Here is a 17634-nt window from a genome sequence, read left to right on the forward strand (position 1 = left end):
GCGGAGTCCCATAACACTTTTCAAGCCATTGCTTTGCTTGAAAGGTATTTTTCCCATCAAGAAGCAGTGTAAAATTAAAACACGAAATTCTTTTTGATCCATTATTTTGAATATAACAAAAGTAGTGCCACTCTTAGCACAATAACTCACGAACTAATAAATAGAATAAGATGAAATTTTAACAGTTGTCTTTTTAAGGATAGTGCTAATTGAAGAAGAGGTGAATGCAATAACACTAGTGCCATCTATTTGTTAGGCCCGGGACTTTTCAGCCCATGTGTTAGATTAAGGGAAATAAACTCAGGCCACGAGTTTCAACCATATTAGACAAACTCTCCTGTACTCCTTGTGCAACAGAGTTTGTAATATCAATGACATTAACTTAAATAAATCCATTATCACAATGCTTCCTTCGTAAGAAGATTGGTATAAAAGATAAAACGGTATGTGGAGGGGCCCACTCCGAAAAACTGGAGATAAATCTCTTATTCTGCCTATCTGATCACTGCAGTGTATTTCAAGCGGAAGTTTCTGCTATTAAGGCAGGACTTACAGCGATAAATACAAGAGTATTACCCACCAGGAAAGTCGTCTTTTATTCAGACAGACAGCCAGGCCCAAATGAAGAAATAGTTTTGACTTATAGCGGTCGCCCCTCGGAAGGCAATGGTAAGCCTCTGAGAATATTTCTGCCACCGAGTATTTCTGTTTCACCGAGATTTGAACCTACGTTCTCTCTGCGAATTCCGAATGGTAGTCACGCACCAACCCATTCGGCTACGGCGGCCGCCTGTGGATATGGCGCATCTTAAACTAACGAAGTTAAACTTGTTTATAAAAGCCGCTGGAAGGAAGAAGTTCCAGTGGTATTACAAGGGACTGACGACAGGTCTAAGTATGTCGTAGTGGCAGTTCTAGCTACCTACCTTACCATTCGGTAGTGCCCGGGTTCGAAACATCATGCACGAAGCATCAAATAGTAGAAGAGGTTTCTTCAATAGCGGTCGCTCCCCTGCAGACAACCGCATATCTCCGAATGTATTTCTGCCATGAAAAAGCTTTTCATAGAAAAATTCTTTTCTGGACGCAGGTGGCATAAAACTCTAGGTCCCTCAATTTTTGGAATTCGCGGAACATCAAAACGCATACCACAAACCCGAGGAGGAGCTCGGCCACATATATAATATATATTTATATATAATATTACATAAGCTAGTTTCAGAAAAAACTTTTCAACTGTAGATCACACATTGTGCCCTCAAAATTCATCGCAAACAGGCAGAGTCCCAAAACACATTACCCATATAAATTACGTCAAATTATGTACGTCTACCAAAATCGTTAATTTTATCGAAAACATATACCAAAATGTTTGTGTGGACGGAAAAAAAGTATCTGCTTATGTTGAGACTGGCGCAGGAGTGAAGCAGGGATGTTTGTTATGATCACTCTTATTTACGCTAGACCTTCCTGAACGATGCAGGTCGTTTTTGGGAAATGGTCTAATGGTTGAAAACGTTAATATAAGGCTACTGCTGTATGCGGGCAATATTGTGCTGTTGGCAGGTAATACAAGCATCATGCAAGCTGTGATATATAGACTAGAGAAATATTGCACCGAATGGAATATGGAAGTTAACCCAAAGAAAACGGAAATTATGATTTTTAGAAAAGGCAGCCGGATATCGCAGTTAGAAAAGTGGTGGTACAATGGCGAAGATGTAAGGGCTGTGGCGGAATATCGCTATTTGGGTGTCATACTTACACCAAAAATGACATTCGGAAAACATTTGGAAGTTAGAAACAACGCAGCGTAGAAAACCATTAATTGCATCTGGAGGGCCTTTTTTGCAAAAACGTCAGTAACGCAAAAAAGTTAATGGAAATTTTTTTAAGAAGTCTGAAGATCCATACAATCTCCCCCAGTGTGGGGCTATAGATTATCGGATGAGGTTGACAAAGCTACTTCAGAAAACGGATGCTAACCATACCAGACTTCACGCTAAACTATGCAAATTAGCTGGAAACAGCAGCTGAAGAAACGCCCTTTTTTAAATTGGGTCTTCACATTAAAAATACCTATTTTTAAAACTAAACGAAAAAATATTTTCTGGTGTAAACATCACAATTACATGGTCATAAACAGCGCTTTTTGTACCGAATCGTCACGGGAGATGAAAACTGGTGCCTATACATCAATATGAATCAATAAAAGAAGTGGGTGGCTCCAGCAGATACGCCAAAGCTGAGGGTCAGAAAGGATTTTTATCCAAAGAAGATTATGATATGTGTTTGATGGGGCTGGGAGGGCATGGTGCACTGGGAAATGCTCGAAAAGAACAGGAGGAGGACGAACGGTCAACAAGGAGCTCTACATTGCCCAGCTACACCGCGTGAATGAGCCTATTCGACTGAAAAGACCTGAGCGACGTGATCAAACCATACTCCTTCGTCAAAGCCGCACTTCAAGAGCTCGAATTGGAAATCCTTCAGCACCTTGCACCGACCTATTACCATCCCTTACGCTCCCTGTCAAACCATATGAAGGGTCTTTGACACCAGACCAGGCGATTTTTTGGGGAACGGCATCAACAAACTGGTCGAGTGGTGGGAAGAGGTTGTAAACAGCAACAACGAATATATAATTGATTAACTTATTGATATAATTATTGTTTTTTGTTTAACTAAAAGTCTTCGGTAAAAGCGCTACGAACTTATTCCCCAGCTTAGTGAAGATATTGCAGTTTTTTCGAAGTCTATAAAGATTTGATAAAATGGATTTCTATAAATATTTTCAAAATATTATATTATATATACATAAAATATTTCTTCATACTTAATCAGACTAAATTCCGATTTTTTGGCATACAGAAAATTTTATTGCCCCATTGACATTTTGACACGAGTCGACAGATAAGGGGAAACTCGATGTTTCCCTGAAATCTATCCTCCCTGTTGACAGAATCACCTGAGCAGTTAAAAGTTTTTCTCCTTTAAATCTCCTGGTTTTGACGAAATTTTGCCTGTGATGCTTCCTTTCCTGCAAGAAATCTACAACAGGAAGAAAACAAAGGCTGTTTTCATACCTAAGGCAGAAAGGAGGGGTCATAACACGGCCAAGGACTTCAGGCCTATAAGTCTTATCTCATTTATCCTAAAGGTGGTTGAAAGATTATTTAATTGTTCATATGCGATTGACTGATTGATCAGATCCGAGAGCACCAAGTCAAGTCGAGTCCAAATTAGATCCACCGCGGCAGGCTTACCTGAAAGGAAAATCCACAGAAACCGCAGTACACGTGGTAGTAGGGACAGTGGATTTGGCGGCCTTCACAGATATATAGGGTGCTTTTAATAGTTTTAGGGCGGAATCAATTATCACTGCGTTAGATAGACTAGAGGTAAAAAGACCTTTCTCGTCTCGTCCCTGCTTTGCTGCAAGGAAGTTAGTGAGGAGGGGCTAAAGTCACAAAATTCGTGCACAGGGGACGCCGCAGCCTGGTGTCCTTTCGCCCCTACTTTGGTTAGCTGCTATTGGCGAAGTCATGAAAATATTAAATCAGGATGGGATGAAGGTAGTAACATACGCCGATGACGTGATCCTATTGGTATCGGGACCGTTTCCCTCAGTCCTGGCAGAGATTTTGGAATGTCTCTAACTGTAATTGGGCTGCCAGCTACGACCTCAGGGTCAACTCTGACAATACGTTGTTGGTGTTATTTATCAGAAAATATAAACCGCCACAATTTAGACTTCCCAAATTAAAGAACCACATTCTTCCGCTTGCATCGGAATAGTTTCAGTATAGTTTCCTACTCCTGCAAATCTATGTTCAGCAAAAAATGGGGCTCAAGACATAAGTCGTTCTTTGGATGCACAACGTAGTGGTTCCACCAATTTTAACGTATGGATGCCTAGTTTGGTAGGAAGCTCTTCGGAAGAGCTATAATATCACTAAACTGGGGAGGGTACAAAGGACTGCATGTATTGGCATCACCGAATCATATAGAACTTACCCCAGTGCTGCCTCCAATGTCGTTTTGCACTTACTTTCTATCGACTTTTAAGTTATTTTCATCGCTGGTCAAAGTGCAATCCTTCAAGGGATATGGTAGCATTTTTGATCCCATAACACCTCGAGTTTAAGGATCGTGCTAGGGTAATATTTCCAAGTAGGTAAGATTGGAACCAAAGGGAAATCTGTACCGTCTGTCTTCACTGACGGCTCCAAGATGGAATCGGGACTCGGAGTAGGGGACTCCTCCAAATCAGCCAACTTATCTATTTCCTTAAAATTGCCGAATACTGTTAGTGTTTTTCAGGCAAAAGTTTTTGCGATCTTGCCAACTCCTGTAGGGAAGAGATCAAATCTCTTGGGTGTACAGGAAACAGTTCTCTGATCTGAGTTCCAGGACAGAAACGATATTGCTGATGAGCTTGCCAGGAAGGGGACTGAATTGGTCTCAGAAACCTTTTACCCGGTCATCGGTATCCTGGTGACTGTCGTTAAAGGGGAATTTCAAAATTTATATCTCAGGAAAGCCCTCTTATTCATAGGGATTTCCGAAAACGCTTTGACCCAATAGAAGCAGGTCTCAGAAAGTCCTATGGACTCCACGGAAAAAGCTAGGTTTACAAACCCCTTTGCGGAAGCTGTGGGGATCTTTGAGAGAAGGAGACTATTGAGTCCTCTCTTTGTAAATGTCCGTGTGTGGCAGCTAGACGATTAAGGTCGCCGCGTGCTCCTTTCTTCGTCAGTCTGGGGCAGTGCGCCAACCTAAATCCCACTATTCTTCTCCATTACATCAACAGTTTTAGTTGGTTGTAGATATCTGCGCGTTGGAGATCTCGAAATGGTATCACAGCTGCGCTTTAGTGCTTCTTGGGGGGCGCCAGAGTGGTACTTTAACCATTTTACTAACTACCTATCTACCTACAAGGTGGCGTAAAATTAATAATCTAATCGGAAGATTAAAATTTGTATAACATCAATCATATTTGACATTTGTGAACTAGACAAAATAAGGATTTCCATCACTCAAGATCACTTTTTGTTTTATTTAAAAAGTTATTCAAAACCCAAATTGGATGATTAATTTGCAGCGCCTTTTATATGTTTCAATCTTTGAAAAATTTATTTATCGATCCTAAGTGCAGATTTTGAGGGTCAATACAAAATTCTGAATACGCAGTTTTTTTCTACTGGACTAAGCCTACAACGCGAACAAACCAGGGGAAAGGTATATTAAATTGTTTCTTTTATTTATTCATTAACTACGTTAATTTGGAAAGTAGTAGGTAGGTAGGTAGGTTAAATGGTTGAAGTGTACCCGGCACTCTTCAAGTAGTACTGAAGCGCCGTTTTGATACCAATATGAGACATCCAACAGGCAGATATCTACAGCTAACCAGAGCTGTTGATATAATGTAGAAGATTGATTGGACTTAGGTTGGCGCACTGCACCAGACTGACGAAGAAAGTAGCACGCAGCGACCTTAATCGTCTAGTTGCCAAACCCGGACATTTAAAGAGAAAATGCACTACAGTCTCCTTCTCTGAAAGGTCGCCACAGCTTTTGCAATGGAGGTTAAATGGTAACCCTAGCTTTTCCGCGTGTGTGCCGATCGTCCAGTGACCGGTAAACACAGCTACGAGTTTGGAAATTGAGTGGCGAGGAGTCCAAAGGACTTGCTGAGTCCTTCGTATATTGTATTGAGGCCAAAGGGTTTTCGAAATAGCACATGAAGAAATGGAACTCCATCTTTCCTGCGCTTTCCTAAGAAATAATTTGTGCAGTTTTCCTTTAACAACTGTCAAGAGGATACCGATGACCGGGTAGGCATAGTCAGTAAAGTAGTATTTGAAAGTAGTACTTTTTGAAATAATAATAATAAAACATTTAATATAATATATGCAATATTTGGAATAATTTTTTTAACTTGTAGGCTAGTGTAATTGCATGATTCACGCTCTTGAAATTTTGACGTTGGCACAATAATCTTTATTAAAATAATTAGGCGTTCGATGTCATGGCATTGATTTGGAAAACCCAATTATAAATAATTAATTAAATGAAAAGATAAGTAATTCAATTTAAACTTTTATGCGGGCGTATTGCAATAAGCTTTGGCAAATTATTGCGATAATTCTGCTTCTTTCGTTTTTAGGTGGCAATGTTAAGTGCTTTTATCTGGCCCATTTAGCAGTGGGTGGCGGAAGGCAAATGCCGGAAATAAGGTTCCGCATGTAACTCAAGGCATTTTACATGTCGATAAAAGAGTTCGAATAGTTTTAAATGCTTTTAGCATAATTAATTAAGCATTTAAACACAAAAGTATGGATTATTTAAACTAGAATTGTTTAGTTTGGTTTGAACGGCCAACGATGGAAACATCACTCCACGGAAAAATGCGTGTGATTTTGCTTTTACTTGCACTAAATTTATTGTCAGTGTTTGCATTGGACACTGCACAGGTTGAACACAACGAGGAAGATTACGGTAAAACGTGGATGTGGATGCCTGATGGCGATGGTAACCCGCAAATTGCTTACTTAGTTGAACCACCAGAGGATAGCCAGCAGGATGACATGCCTGAATTTGTTAATGTGGAACTTTTTGATAGGTAAATTTTGATTTTTTGAGTCTTTTAAGTTCAAATACGCGTAATTACTCATTTCCAGAGCGAATAGCGACGCGACTACAACAGTGCAAATATCGGTCGCCAATGACGACAACAGGCAAGGGGCGGGTGCGCATATTCGGCAAAAGCGCGATACTTGGGAAGAGATGGCGGAAAAATTCAATGCTGATCTAGACACGAAAATTTTGGTGCATGGCTGGAAATCGAGTACTACTAGTGATTCCATACAATCCATACGCGGTGCATATGCCATGCGTGGCAATTTGAATATTTTCGGTAAGATTAGGTTAAGTGACAGCGGCAAGAAAGTGTGTGAATCTGAATAGCTTTTCCACTGAGCTAACTGTATTGTGTTGTTGTAGATGCAAAGATTCCCCCACTTCTAGGTATTTGGATAACTCTGTTACTGAAAAGAAACTCTTCAGTTTTCAGTAACTGATCTTTGCTTAATCTTGGTATTTTTCTAGGACAATCCATGTAGTATGGCATGAGTAAATATTTGAATATTTTTTGTAAAATTACATTGGGCGAACACCAGTCTAACGGGGATAGCTCCATGTTGCTTTCATATTTTCAAAAATTCACATCGAATTATGTGCTTAAGTTGGTTAACCCTTCAGTTCATTTACATACTTTTTTCTGCTTCGCCCTGGTTCTATGTTTGTCAATCAGTGGTGTAGAATAAGTTATTTAAGCTTTAACTATGTATATCGTAAGAGACGATATTCAAGGCTTCCAGTGGGACTGCTGACTTGTTCTGATCTCCGCCTTGAACATGGGCCTCGCCATAAACAAAAAGTTCAGGAAATAAAGAAGGTAATGGAGTACGTTATCTGTTTGTTTAGGTTAGGTTAAGTTGAAGCCGTTGTCCTGTGGGACACACTCAGGCTAATAGGCCATTGTGATGCCTTGTGGGGAGCTTTCCCTATCTCTCCTAAAACCAGTGAGTGCTTTTCACACATTTTAGAATATCTCCGATTTCTGCAGAACTGAACTCTATCCGTCTGGTTAGATCAGGACAATGGCACAGAACGTGAAAGATTGTATCCTACTTACTCTTCTTCACTAAGACAACTTCTACAGTGCTACAGTCATGTGTTTGCAAACCCATCCTTTGGGCGTGTCTACTTATTAGGCAGTGCCCATAATCAGTGAAATCGGTGTGCTAAGACTGTGCTTATTTTGGCTTAGCAGATATTCTGTGCGTTTAGCATTAAGAGTAGGCCACAGTTGACGGGTGTTCCGCCTTAGCGCCTAGGTTTGAGTGGGTCATTTTGTAATTAGAGAAATGATGCAAGAGAGAGAATGAATTAGAAGAGGATTGTTGAGCAGTTATGGCCCTCACAGACTATGAAGCTGAGAGAGAGAGAGAGAGGAGTTGGTTCAGAGAAATTGTACAGGAAAAGCAATGCGGCTAGAGTTAAATGGTGGCGGCGATAGCGTTTCTACATTTTCTTGCCTCTGCAGCTGCGGCAAAAGTTATTCAATAGGAAATCCTCCATCTTCCTTTGCATACCTATTAGCCCGTGCACTGACCTGTATTAGTCATGAAAGTACTTTGCTTTGATGATGAAACTCGTCTGGATAATGTACATAGGTAATTTGTGACTTCAGTCTTCCCTGCATTAAAAAAACAGATTTGTTAGATAGAGTTTAGTAGTGACTTACAGAGCTGATTCATTTAAAAACTTACTAAATTGAATTATGCCTGCAGAGAAGTACCAGTGCACCTATGGAATTTATTTGTAGTGAGGTTGATATTGTTTGATTTTTTTTACCAGCTCTGGTAGTACTGTTAGTTTAGACTGAAGAACGCCGAAGTTGTTAGGTAGCCGTAAACTTAGGTTTAGTAAGACCTCTGTATTTTCCTACACATTTTTTTAAGATATGTAGGCTCTTTTCCATGATGTGTAAAAATCTTAGCTGAAAATATGTAGGAATAGTAAATAAAACTATGAATCCGTTTTTGGTGACATTTTGGTTTTTTGGATTATGACTCTATTTTTTGAAGAAAGAACTAAAGATAGATAATGTATGTAGATGTTAAAAAAAAGAATATTTATCTTCCCTAGCAATTAACTGGCGTGATCAAGCGGATAATATTTACTACCTGAAACCCGCCCGTTACACAGTGCAGGTGGGCAGAGCTGTTGCCAAGCTAATAGATCTGCTAGTTGAAGAGAAAGATGCAGATTCCAAGCGTATACATCTGATCGGACACAGTTTAGGTGCGCATATAATGGGCTACGCCGGTTCCTATACCAAATATCGCGTTGGTAGAGTCACAGGTGAGATGATATATAGTTTCCGTCAAAGCTCCACTGAAACTTTTTGTCTATATGAACTGTAGGCCTCGATCCTGCCAGACCTGCCTTTGAAAATTGCAGTGGACCGGAGCATCACTTAGATCCCTCGGATGGTGATTTTGTTGACGTCATTCATAGCTGCGGTGGCATTTTAGGTTTTCGGGAACCTATCGGTTTTGTAGATTTCTATCCAAATGGCGGCGGCGCACCACAGCCGGGTTGTACCGAAATCTCACAGATTTTTAGTATGCAAAGAAGAATTTTAAACATAAATTTTTTTATTTAGAAGTACTCGAACTGTTTTGTTTTTTGATTTTCAGCTGGATGCAGCCATGGACGTTCGTATGAGTATTTTGCGGAATCTATACACAGCGACAAGGGTTTCTATGCGACACCTTGTTCGTCGTTGGAAGAGATGATAGCTAGAAATTGTACTGGCGCCAAGATACAAATGGGTGATCCTGTGCCAATGAACGCACGTGGTATCTACTACTTGAAAACTGGAAGTAAGCCAAGCTATGCATTGGGTCTTGAGGACTAAAACTTTTTATGTGATATGATTTGATAATTTTCTTAACTAAATATTATATATGACTAGAGTTATTTAATTTGAAATATTACGTAATTATTTGCAGATTCGTATTTGAGTTTTCCGGTATGGGGGTTTTCAATTTTTTTTTCTGTTTTGCACTTGACCGTAGAGTGAAACAACTAAAATTATTCTGCACTCTCCCAATGATGATAAATTGCCAGATTTGGCCCTCCGAAGGAAAATTGTGAGAGTAACTTCGGTTGCCACATCGCCGGTGATACTATTTTACACACCCGTTCAATCAGTTGCTGATCAGACGGCAGCAAAGTAACATAAATGAATGCTGTGTTGATTTTTTTCGTATATCACCAAACCATCTCAGTTTTTTGTAAACTGGTTAGCGGTCTGATGTTGATCACAACTCTGCATTTTATATATCGTGACATTCTCCCATTCGTTGATTGCGAGAGAGACATTGGCTTAGAAAGTTGGCAAAAATAACTTTGTTATTTAAGCGGAACTTACACTTTTTGCACTAAAATTTAATGGGCTATAAAACTTCATACATTGAGAAATTCTAAAAATTCTACTTAAAAATTTAAGGCTTTGAAAGAATTTAGAAAAATTTTGTGCAACATTTGAAACTTTGTGTTGTAAGGATTTTGTTGTAGTATAAATAAAATTTTCTTAATATTTTGTTTATAATTGTTCATAAAAATTAGAGGTGTGTATATAAGTTTGCAACCAGAAGTAATCGTTTAGTGGTTAGGGCAAGTAATGGGTGTTTTTCAAGAGCGTGAGAACTTAAAATGATAATACAAAACAGAAATATTGGTGTGGTGTTTTTTTAATTTAATCTGCTAGCTATGTCATGGTGGCCAACATTAGACAAAAAGTACGACGTTAGGTGGCTAAAAAGCCCTGTCCAACAGAGGCACTCAATGTCATGCTCTACCTGTTATCAATAGATTTCCAACTACGACTAACAGCAACGAATACCGCCTTAAGAATAAAGGAAGGTGGGTTTTGGAATTCTAGGATGTTTGGTCATAGTGTTGTTTTAGATAGCTCATTAGCTAACCGGCGCCAGTTGGACACACCAAGTGAAGCCAAGTCCTTCTCCACTTGTAGAGGAAACTCGGCCAAAATCGCGTAAGCGGTTATCGTGCCAATCAAGAAGAAGAAAGGCTTACTAGTAAATCACCAGATTTTACTATCGCAACCCTAGACTCTATGACGGACTTTAGGGTAACGTTCCCACGCGAAAGAAATGGGATTTGAATTCAATAGTCAAAGAAAATACATCTGCAGCATTACAACGTACAACGATAGATGAAAAAGCTGCAATCAAGAATAATCTAAAGGAACCGTCTTTCACTATCTGTTTGAGTGCCCAAGTCTGGATGTCCTACGACATAGAATGCTGGGATAATTATCGATGGTTAACTTGAAAGAAATTGCAGAAAAGACGATAGACGAGATAGATAGATAGTCAAATCATATTGTTCCGCCGCGGGGAGCATAGGGCCACAATAGAATCAAGAGTAGAAATCAAGATGGTGCGATTAATAAAAAGCAGTGGTTCTACAAGTGGTATATCAAAATGACATCTTTTGTGTTAATTGGGTATGGTTTGTGTCACTCAGACAACACTTCCACCTGCACTACCAATCAGCAAAAAGGCGACGTAAACGATGGGTATTTGGCTTGAATTCTTGCACGAGCTGTATTTTATAGGCATATAAGTCAAAATCCTTACGTAAAAGTAACCACGTAGTCGAATGACGATGAATCGACATTTCGGGGTCTTTTTCAACACTTCGCTCTATGAACTTCGCGAACAGATTTATTTCTTTTTCGAAGTATTGCCAATTTCCACAATTTGGAAGCGTTGTTCTGGCATTAAACGATTCATGTGACTTGCCAAACCTTACTGAACAGATATGTTAACAAGTTGCCATTTCAGCTGTCGATCTTAATTATCGATATCAATAGTTATCACGCACTGTGTTGTGGATTCGTGGTAATGTTTTTTTAGTAATAATTTTTTACACGTCTATAGTGGCGGTGTAATTGTGCATATAAAGAGTCTTTCAAAAGTGACGCGTAGATGTAATTGGGCAAGTGAAATGGTTGAAGTACTACTCGGGAACTCCCCAAGTAGCACTAAAGCGCCGTTTGGATACCATTTTGAGAGTTCCAACAGGCAGATAACTACAACCAGCCAGGTCTGGTGATGTACTGGAGAATATGGATTGGCCTACGTGCTAGTAGTGAATAATTCCTAGACGGTACCTTTTTTTATGTTATCGTTCTTAGTCAAGTTGACAGATGCACAATTTTACACGATGGAACAATGCGTCCAAATTATTGAAACTTATTGTGAAAATTGTTGATCTTTAAGAACAACATACCGCGAAATTGGTGATTTTTTTGGTGCAAATAATCATCCGAATGAGTCGACAATTCAAAGGTGGGTGCGCAAATTTCAAGAAACTGGTTCTGTCGTGGGTAAAAAAAAGGACTGGCAGACCTAAATCGTAACTTTCTGTTGAGAATATTGCTGCTGTGGTGCAAAGTGTTGCTGAACAACCGTCAATTTCGATATCTCGACGTTCTTAACAAGGAGGTATTTATGACTCGATTGTTTGGCGAATTTGGTAAAATTCGTGCCCATGGTGGACATTTAAATGATGAAATTTTTCACACATAATTGTTAAGAGGCGTATTTTGAATAAAAATATTGAAATATTGAAAGACCGTTTATTTTTAAGCAATTATATTAGTTTGGGGAAAAAGAAATCCACTATTTTCGCCTAATGGTTATATAAACGAAAAATTCCCTGCAAGACAATCGCAGAATTGTAAGGCGCCCCAAAGAGAGCCTCATCAGCTAAAAAAATTGAAAAAACAGGTGAACCTAAATTTTTCTGACATGACTGTACGTGAAAGGCAAAGGCAAGCTGGATTAACAGTTCGCAGCCCACGAAAAAATACCAATCGTGACACGAAAACATAAAGCAAAACGTATGGAAATCGCAAGATCTCATGCTAACTGAACAGCTGAAAATATTTTATGGACTGGCGAGTCTAAAATAGTTTTGTCTGGCGGCACGGTTTCATGAAAATATTTAGACGTCCACGGGGCACCGAAAATCATCCACAATGCATAAATAATCCTATGGATGATGTTTCTCATGTTACAGCGCAGGCCCCATACACAAAATGTATGGCATAATGGACATCAATATTTATTTTGAAATACGAGTAATGCAGAATTTTAAGTTGTCGAGAGGGGAAAATGCCAGATAGAAAACGCCAATAAAATTTTTCTACCAGCAGGATAATGAACCGAAACACACGAGTCGGAAGGCCAAGGATTGATTTCGCGTAAATAAAATTGAGACTGTGGAATGGCTCACCCGATCTCAATCCTATAGAAAATCTATGTTGGAGAAGACTTAAAAAGAGTTGTGGATAATGCTAAACCGAGTAAGAATCAAGAAGTTTGGGAAATTGTTAAAGATGAGTGGCTCCAGATTCCGAAACAGCGATGTAAGCAATTGGTGGACTCAATTCAATTGGTGGGAAATTCAACTAAATATTAGTTAGAACTTTGTGTCTGCAAACTTTAGTACTGCTATTTTCGTGTTACCCGTTTTTTGGAGTTTGTCCGAGCTCCTCTTCCTCTTTGCGGTGTCCGTCTTCAAGTTTTTTCGACAAATGGAGGTACCTACAATGTTACGCTACACGATCATATGAGCCCAGACTCTTCGCAACATACGCACCCAAACTAGGACATATGTGTTGGCACAAAAAGTGTAGAAATTGCGAGCTACAAGAGGAGCTCGCGCAGAACGTCTGCCTAGCAATTGGTAGGCTTAGACTTATACTAACCGATGCAGAACAGCTGGGAGCTTCGGAGTACCCTTTGAGTTGAAAGCGCATAACTATTTGCGACTTGATTGAAATTGAAATTTGAAAGGCGAGCCAAAAAGCACCGACAGAATGGTAGCTCCTAAAATACTCAGGCTGAAAAGCCCATTGTATTCAAAGCTCTAGAAAGAAAAAGGAGTAAATATTGATTGAGGAAAGGGAGTAACAGAAAGAAGGATATGTGATAGAATATAGACGGAGACAGATATGTTAGCTAGTCCTGTGAGAATTTTCCAGATTCTTTGCCAAATCTGAGATTATCCTCCAGTTTAAAAAAAATGACATCATGAAATCCGAACACAAATTCGTAGCCTTACTCTAATAGTGGCCACCCCTCGGTAAGCAATGGCAAACCTCCGAGTGTATATCTGCCATGAAAAAGCTCCTCATAAAAATATCTGCCGTTCGGAGTCGGCTTGAAACTGTAGGTCCCTCCATTTGTTGAACAACAACAAAACGCACACCGCAAATAGGAGGAGGAGCTCGGCCAAACACCCAAATAGGGTGTACGCGACAATTATATATATATATATATATATATATGTATATACTCTAACAAAGGCAGGACATTCACAGAGCAAATGCTCAGTACTAGCCTCCTCCTCTAAGCAACATAGGCGAATTGGGGCCTAAATGATTCCAATAGAGGTCATATGCTGACCCCATGGGCTGCGCCCTGTAATAATACCGACCATCAAGCGAACGTTTTTTTTTACCACGTTCTAGAAAAAAAATTCGACAGTTTTTTGTACGGGCTTGTCACAAAACCGGACAAGCAGTTCTGCCACGCTCTAGACCGGACCATCACTCTTTAAATGTTGTAAATTAAAAAAAATATACTGAAAATTACTTGAGGAACCCCTAAACGTTCAACTGCTGGATAAAATGGTGCAATTGTAAGTAAATTTAAAATAGAACCGATTTCGGATGTTTTTTTTACAGGTCGATGCAAACGAATGTGCCAAATGTTCAATGATCTTCGGCATATCTCTTGGGTTAGAACATATCTTTGGGTTAACTTAACAAACTCTCGATTCCAGCGCCCCCTAATGTATTCAATCTAATATAGAAATAACAATAAAAAAATTCCCATCCCTAGACGGCCCTTCAAAACTAAATAGTAATGAGAAAATATGTAACTGTATTTTTTGCCTAAATCCAATTTTAATATTTTTATCAAAAATGTATTGCGTCATCTGAAAAAGAGTTTCGACTCGCTATACACAAATATAAATATGTATGTATGTATGTGGGGGTGAGTCCGCACAATCGTTGAGTTCATACTCACGATTAATTTTACTGACCAAAATAGTTCAGCTCCATCAGATGACCTAAATATATTTTATGTCTCCTTAGACTTATTCAATAAATGAAAAAAACACAGTTTATTATATTTTCAAATAAATTTTATATATTTTTTTATTCTTTGTAAATAAATGTTTATAATATTTAATGTGCTTATGTATTTTTATTATTTGTGCTTGGTGAATATCAAATTTTATATTTTATAGGTTCTTGCAGTAAATGTTCGTTTTTAATACTTTTTTAAATATATTCTATATATATTGTTTTAAATTTTTTTATATTTTTATTGATGTTTTTTAATATTTATTTTTTAATATTTTTTTTACATCTTAGTTTTTTTTTTTTTTTTCAGTCCTTCAACTTGTCTGCTATCTTTGGTATGAGTAATATTTTCACATTATTTATCGTAATTTAGATATATGTATGTAAATATAACAGCAGCAAGCAACGTCCTTTAACATCCCGGCACACTATGTGCTCTATGTCTTCGGCCACGCTCTTCTCCATAGTATATGGGCGGCATCCATTGCCAATTAAAATCGTCTACTGGACCATGCGGATAACCACAGCGGGGGTGATCCCTGTGACTGTGATGCCCATCCCTGCCCTGCTGTACGTACGGTGGTGGCGGCGGCGGTGGTGGATGTGGGTGTGGTCTATCTGAAAATGCACCAAAATAGGGATAACCTCTTGTTGGCCTACCCATCACACCTTCATTGTAAACAAATCCGTGCATTCCGTGCCGGCAACCTCTCGAGTGCGAACGTGAGTGTGAACGATCGCGGGAATGCGACCGACCACGTTTACTGTGTTTATCTTTACCACTATGTCGGGTCTCCTCCCGCTTCTCCACTTTCTTGTGTTTCTTATTCTTGTGATGTTTCTTATGGCCACGTTTGTCATGACGTTCGCGAGAATGAGAACGAGATCCTGAACGACTACGAGGTTTTCGATCTAAATGTGCAGAATGCGTAGTTTCTGGCCTAGTATGTGATCGCTGGTGGTGGTGGGGGTGACATTTCTGAATGGGGGGAGCTGTTGGGAGGCTGGCGCCACGAAAAAACCGCGTTGCTTGACACAATTGATGATCTCGTGAACGTCCATGAGAATGACCACGTGAGTGACCGCGTGAACGACCACGCGAGTGACCGCGTGAGTGATCCCGAGAACGACCACGAGAGTGTCCCCGAGAGTGTCCACGCGAGCGAGAACGATCGCGTCCATGTCGATGGCGGCGACCATGATGATGTTTACGGCCATGACGCCGCTTTGGTGGTTCATCTACATCACTGTCACTTGAACTTGAACTCGAACTCGAAGAGCTTGTGCCCGAACTTGAGCTAGAATTAGAACTAGAAGAGCTGCTTGCACGGCGTTTATGTTGCTTATACTTTCTCTTCTGTTTTTGACCTGCCTCAAGGCGTTCGATAGCCTGATTTAGCAGTTTCTGTGCCTTAAATGCCTTCTTTATAGCCTTTTCCAACAATTTGCGCTCATCCACATTTTTTCTTGATGTATCTGGTGCTGGTTCGTGACTGCAACACTCCTCTGGCTCAATCATCATGATTTCTTCCTCCTGCTCCCTCTCGTCTAGTGACATTTATTCGAAAACAAAAGATTTATTTCAATATTTCGCTCACCCTTTCTTTCAACCTTCCGCGTCAGCTTTGATTGTGGTAAATATTTACTAAAACTGTTACAACTGAGCCTCAATGAACTTTTTATTTTATATTTTGTCACTTTTATTGGTTCGCCTTCGTCTACGTATATTTTAACGCCTTCTTTACGAGCTTCACTACTCAACTGCTGCTGCCTGCTTGACGGTCAGCAGGTTTTATACTCACGATAAACGTTTCGAAAACGTTCGCTCTCTGGCGCTTACTCTGCTCTGACTCATACGCTAACGTTTGTTAACGTTTGGCTTTCTTTGCTGTGCCAAAAATTGTTGTTGTTGGCGTTGCTTGATACTTGTTATAAGCTGATAATAACAACTGGCGTCGCGGTGAAGATGTTTGTAAACAAATTAGAATGGGGCATTGGGTTGAAACATATGTATGTACATATGTACGTAGAAAAAGATTTGCGTCGCTTCGGTAAAAAAAGCTTAAGTAGAAAATAAATTTTGTATGCCCGTGATCGCTAGTAAACATGTTTGTATGTCTGCTAGCTCAAGCAAATATTGAAATATGTATGTATGACAACGAAACTTTTTCTAGTGTCCAAGGTGGCACAAAAATAATCATCCAATTTGGTTTTTCAATAACTTTGAATATTTATTTTTGCCTTTAGGCGCTCAATCGTTTATCTATTTGTATGCTACAGCTGCCTAGTTCACAAGTGTCAAATATGATTGACGTACGAAGCCATTTGCAAAAATTATAAATCTTCAGAAAAAGTTACTAATTTTGTGTCACCTGATACGTTGGTATTAAAAATTAAAAAAAAAAATTGCTTGCTTTCATACGCAACATTGAATAACTATAGCACAGGGTCTAATTGACACATTTCTACACTTTTCTTTTTTCTCCTTTGATTTAAATAATTTTTTTACCACTTTTTATACAAAAGTCAACTTTGTAAATCTAAGTTTAAAACTTTGTGCAAATTAAGAAAAAATCCTAAAAATTTGTAACAAAACTTCACACTTTTTAATCAGAATTTTTAGAAAATTTCCGAACACACATTAAATTTTAGAATAGTAAAGTGCAAATTTCAAGTGGCTCCAAAATCGCATTAAGTTTTGCCAGTTTTGCTTTTTGCTGAGGGCGTTGTACGTTTTCTTCCATATAAAAAATGTCGAGCACTCGTTATATAGAGAAAGTGCACAAGACCGCCGGCACAAAATTGTCAAAAGCCAACGCGACTTTTGAGCCACTTCAAACTTGCACTTTATTATAACAAAATGCAATGCG

At 39.2% G+C, this 17634-nt stretch overlaps 2 protein-coding genes across 2 annotated transcripts; one reads left to right on the top strand and one right to left on the bottom strand.

The window, feature by feature from the left end:
• The first annotated feature begins 6366 nt into the window (after positions 1–6366).
• On the top strand, positions 6367–9583 carry LOC128857986 (pancreatic triacylglycerol lipase-like). The gene is made up of 5 exons (XM_054093863.1): positions 6367–6625; positions 6684–6919; positions 8716–8931; positions 8994–9194; positions 9270–9583. The coding sequence occupies exons 1-5, from the start codon at positions 6387–6389 to the stop codon at positions 9488–9490; spliced, it is 1113 nt and encodes a 370-aa protein (XP_053949838.1). The 5' UTR covers positions 6367–6386; the 3' UTR covers positions 9491–9583.
• Positions 9584–14856: 5273 nt separating this feature from the next.
• On the bottom strand, positions 14857–16525 carry LOC128857985 (serine/arginine repetitive matrix protein 5-like). Its single transcript, XM_054093862.1, has one exon. The coding sequence runs from the start codon at positions 16320–16322 to the stop codon at positions 15177–15179; it is 1146 nt and encodes a 381-aa protein (XP_053949837.1). The 5' UTR covers positions 16323–16525; the 3' UTR covers positions 14857–15176.
• Between the last annotated feature and the right edge of the window lie 1109 nt (positions 16526–17634).

Source organism: Anastrepha ludens, chromosome 3 (assembly GCF_028408465.1).
Source record: "Anastrepha ludens isolate Willacy chromosome 3, idAnaLude1.1, whole genome shotgun sequence".
Lineage (NCBI taxonomy): Eukaryota > Metazoa > Arthropoda > Insecta > Diptera > Tephritidae > Anastrepha > Anastrepha ludens.

What these genes read in the sequence shown, in the direction of transcription:
- LOC128857986 (XM_054093863.1), top strand. Translation starts at nt 6,387, where the DNA reads ATGGAAACATCACTCCACGGAAAAATGCGTGTGATTTTGCTTTTACTT. An exon ending in TGGCAATTTGAATATTTTCG is followed by an intron (nt 6,920 to 8,715) that starts GTAAGATTAGGT and finishes TATCTTCCCTAG; the next exon opens with CAATTAACTGGCGTGATCAA. An exon ending in CGAAATCTCACAGATTTTTA is followed by an intron (nt 9,195 to 9,269) that starts GTATGCAAAGAA and finishes TTTGATTTTCAG; the next exon opens with CTGGATGCAGCCATGGACGT.
- LOC128857985 (XM_054093862.1), bottom strand. Translation starts at nt 16,322, where the DNA reads ATGTCACTAGACGAGAGGGAGCAGGAGGAAGAAATCATGATGATTGAG.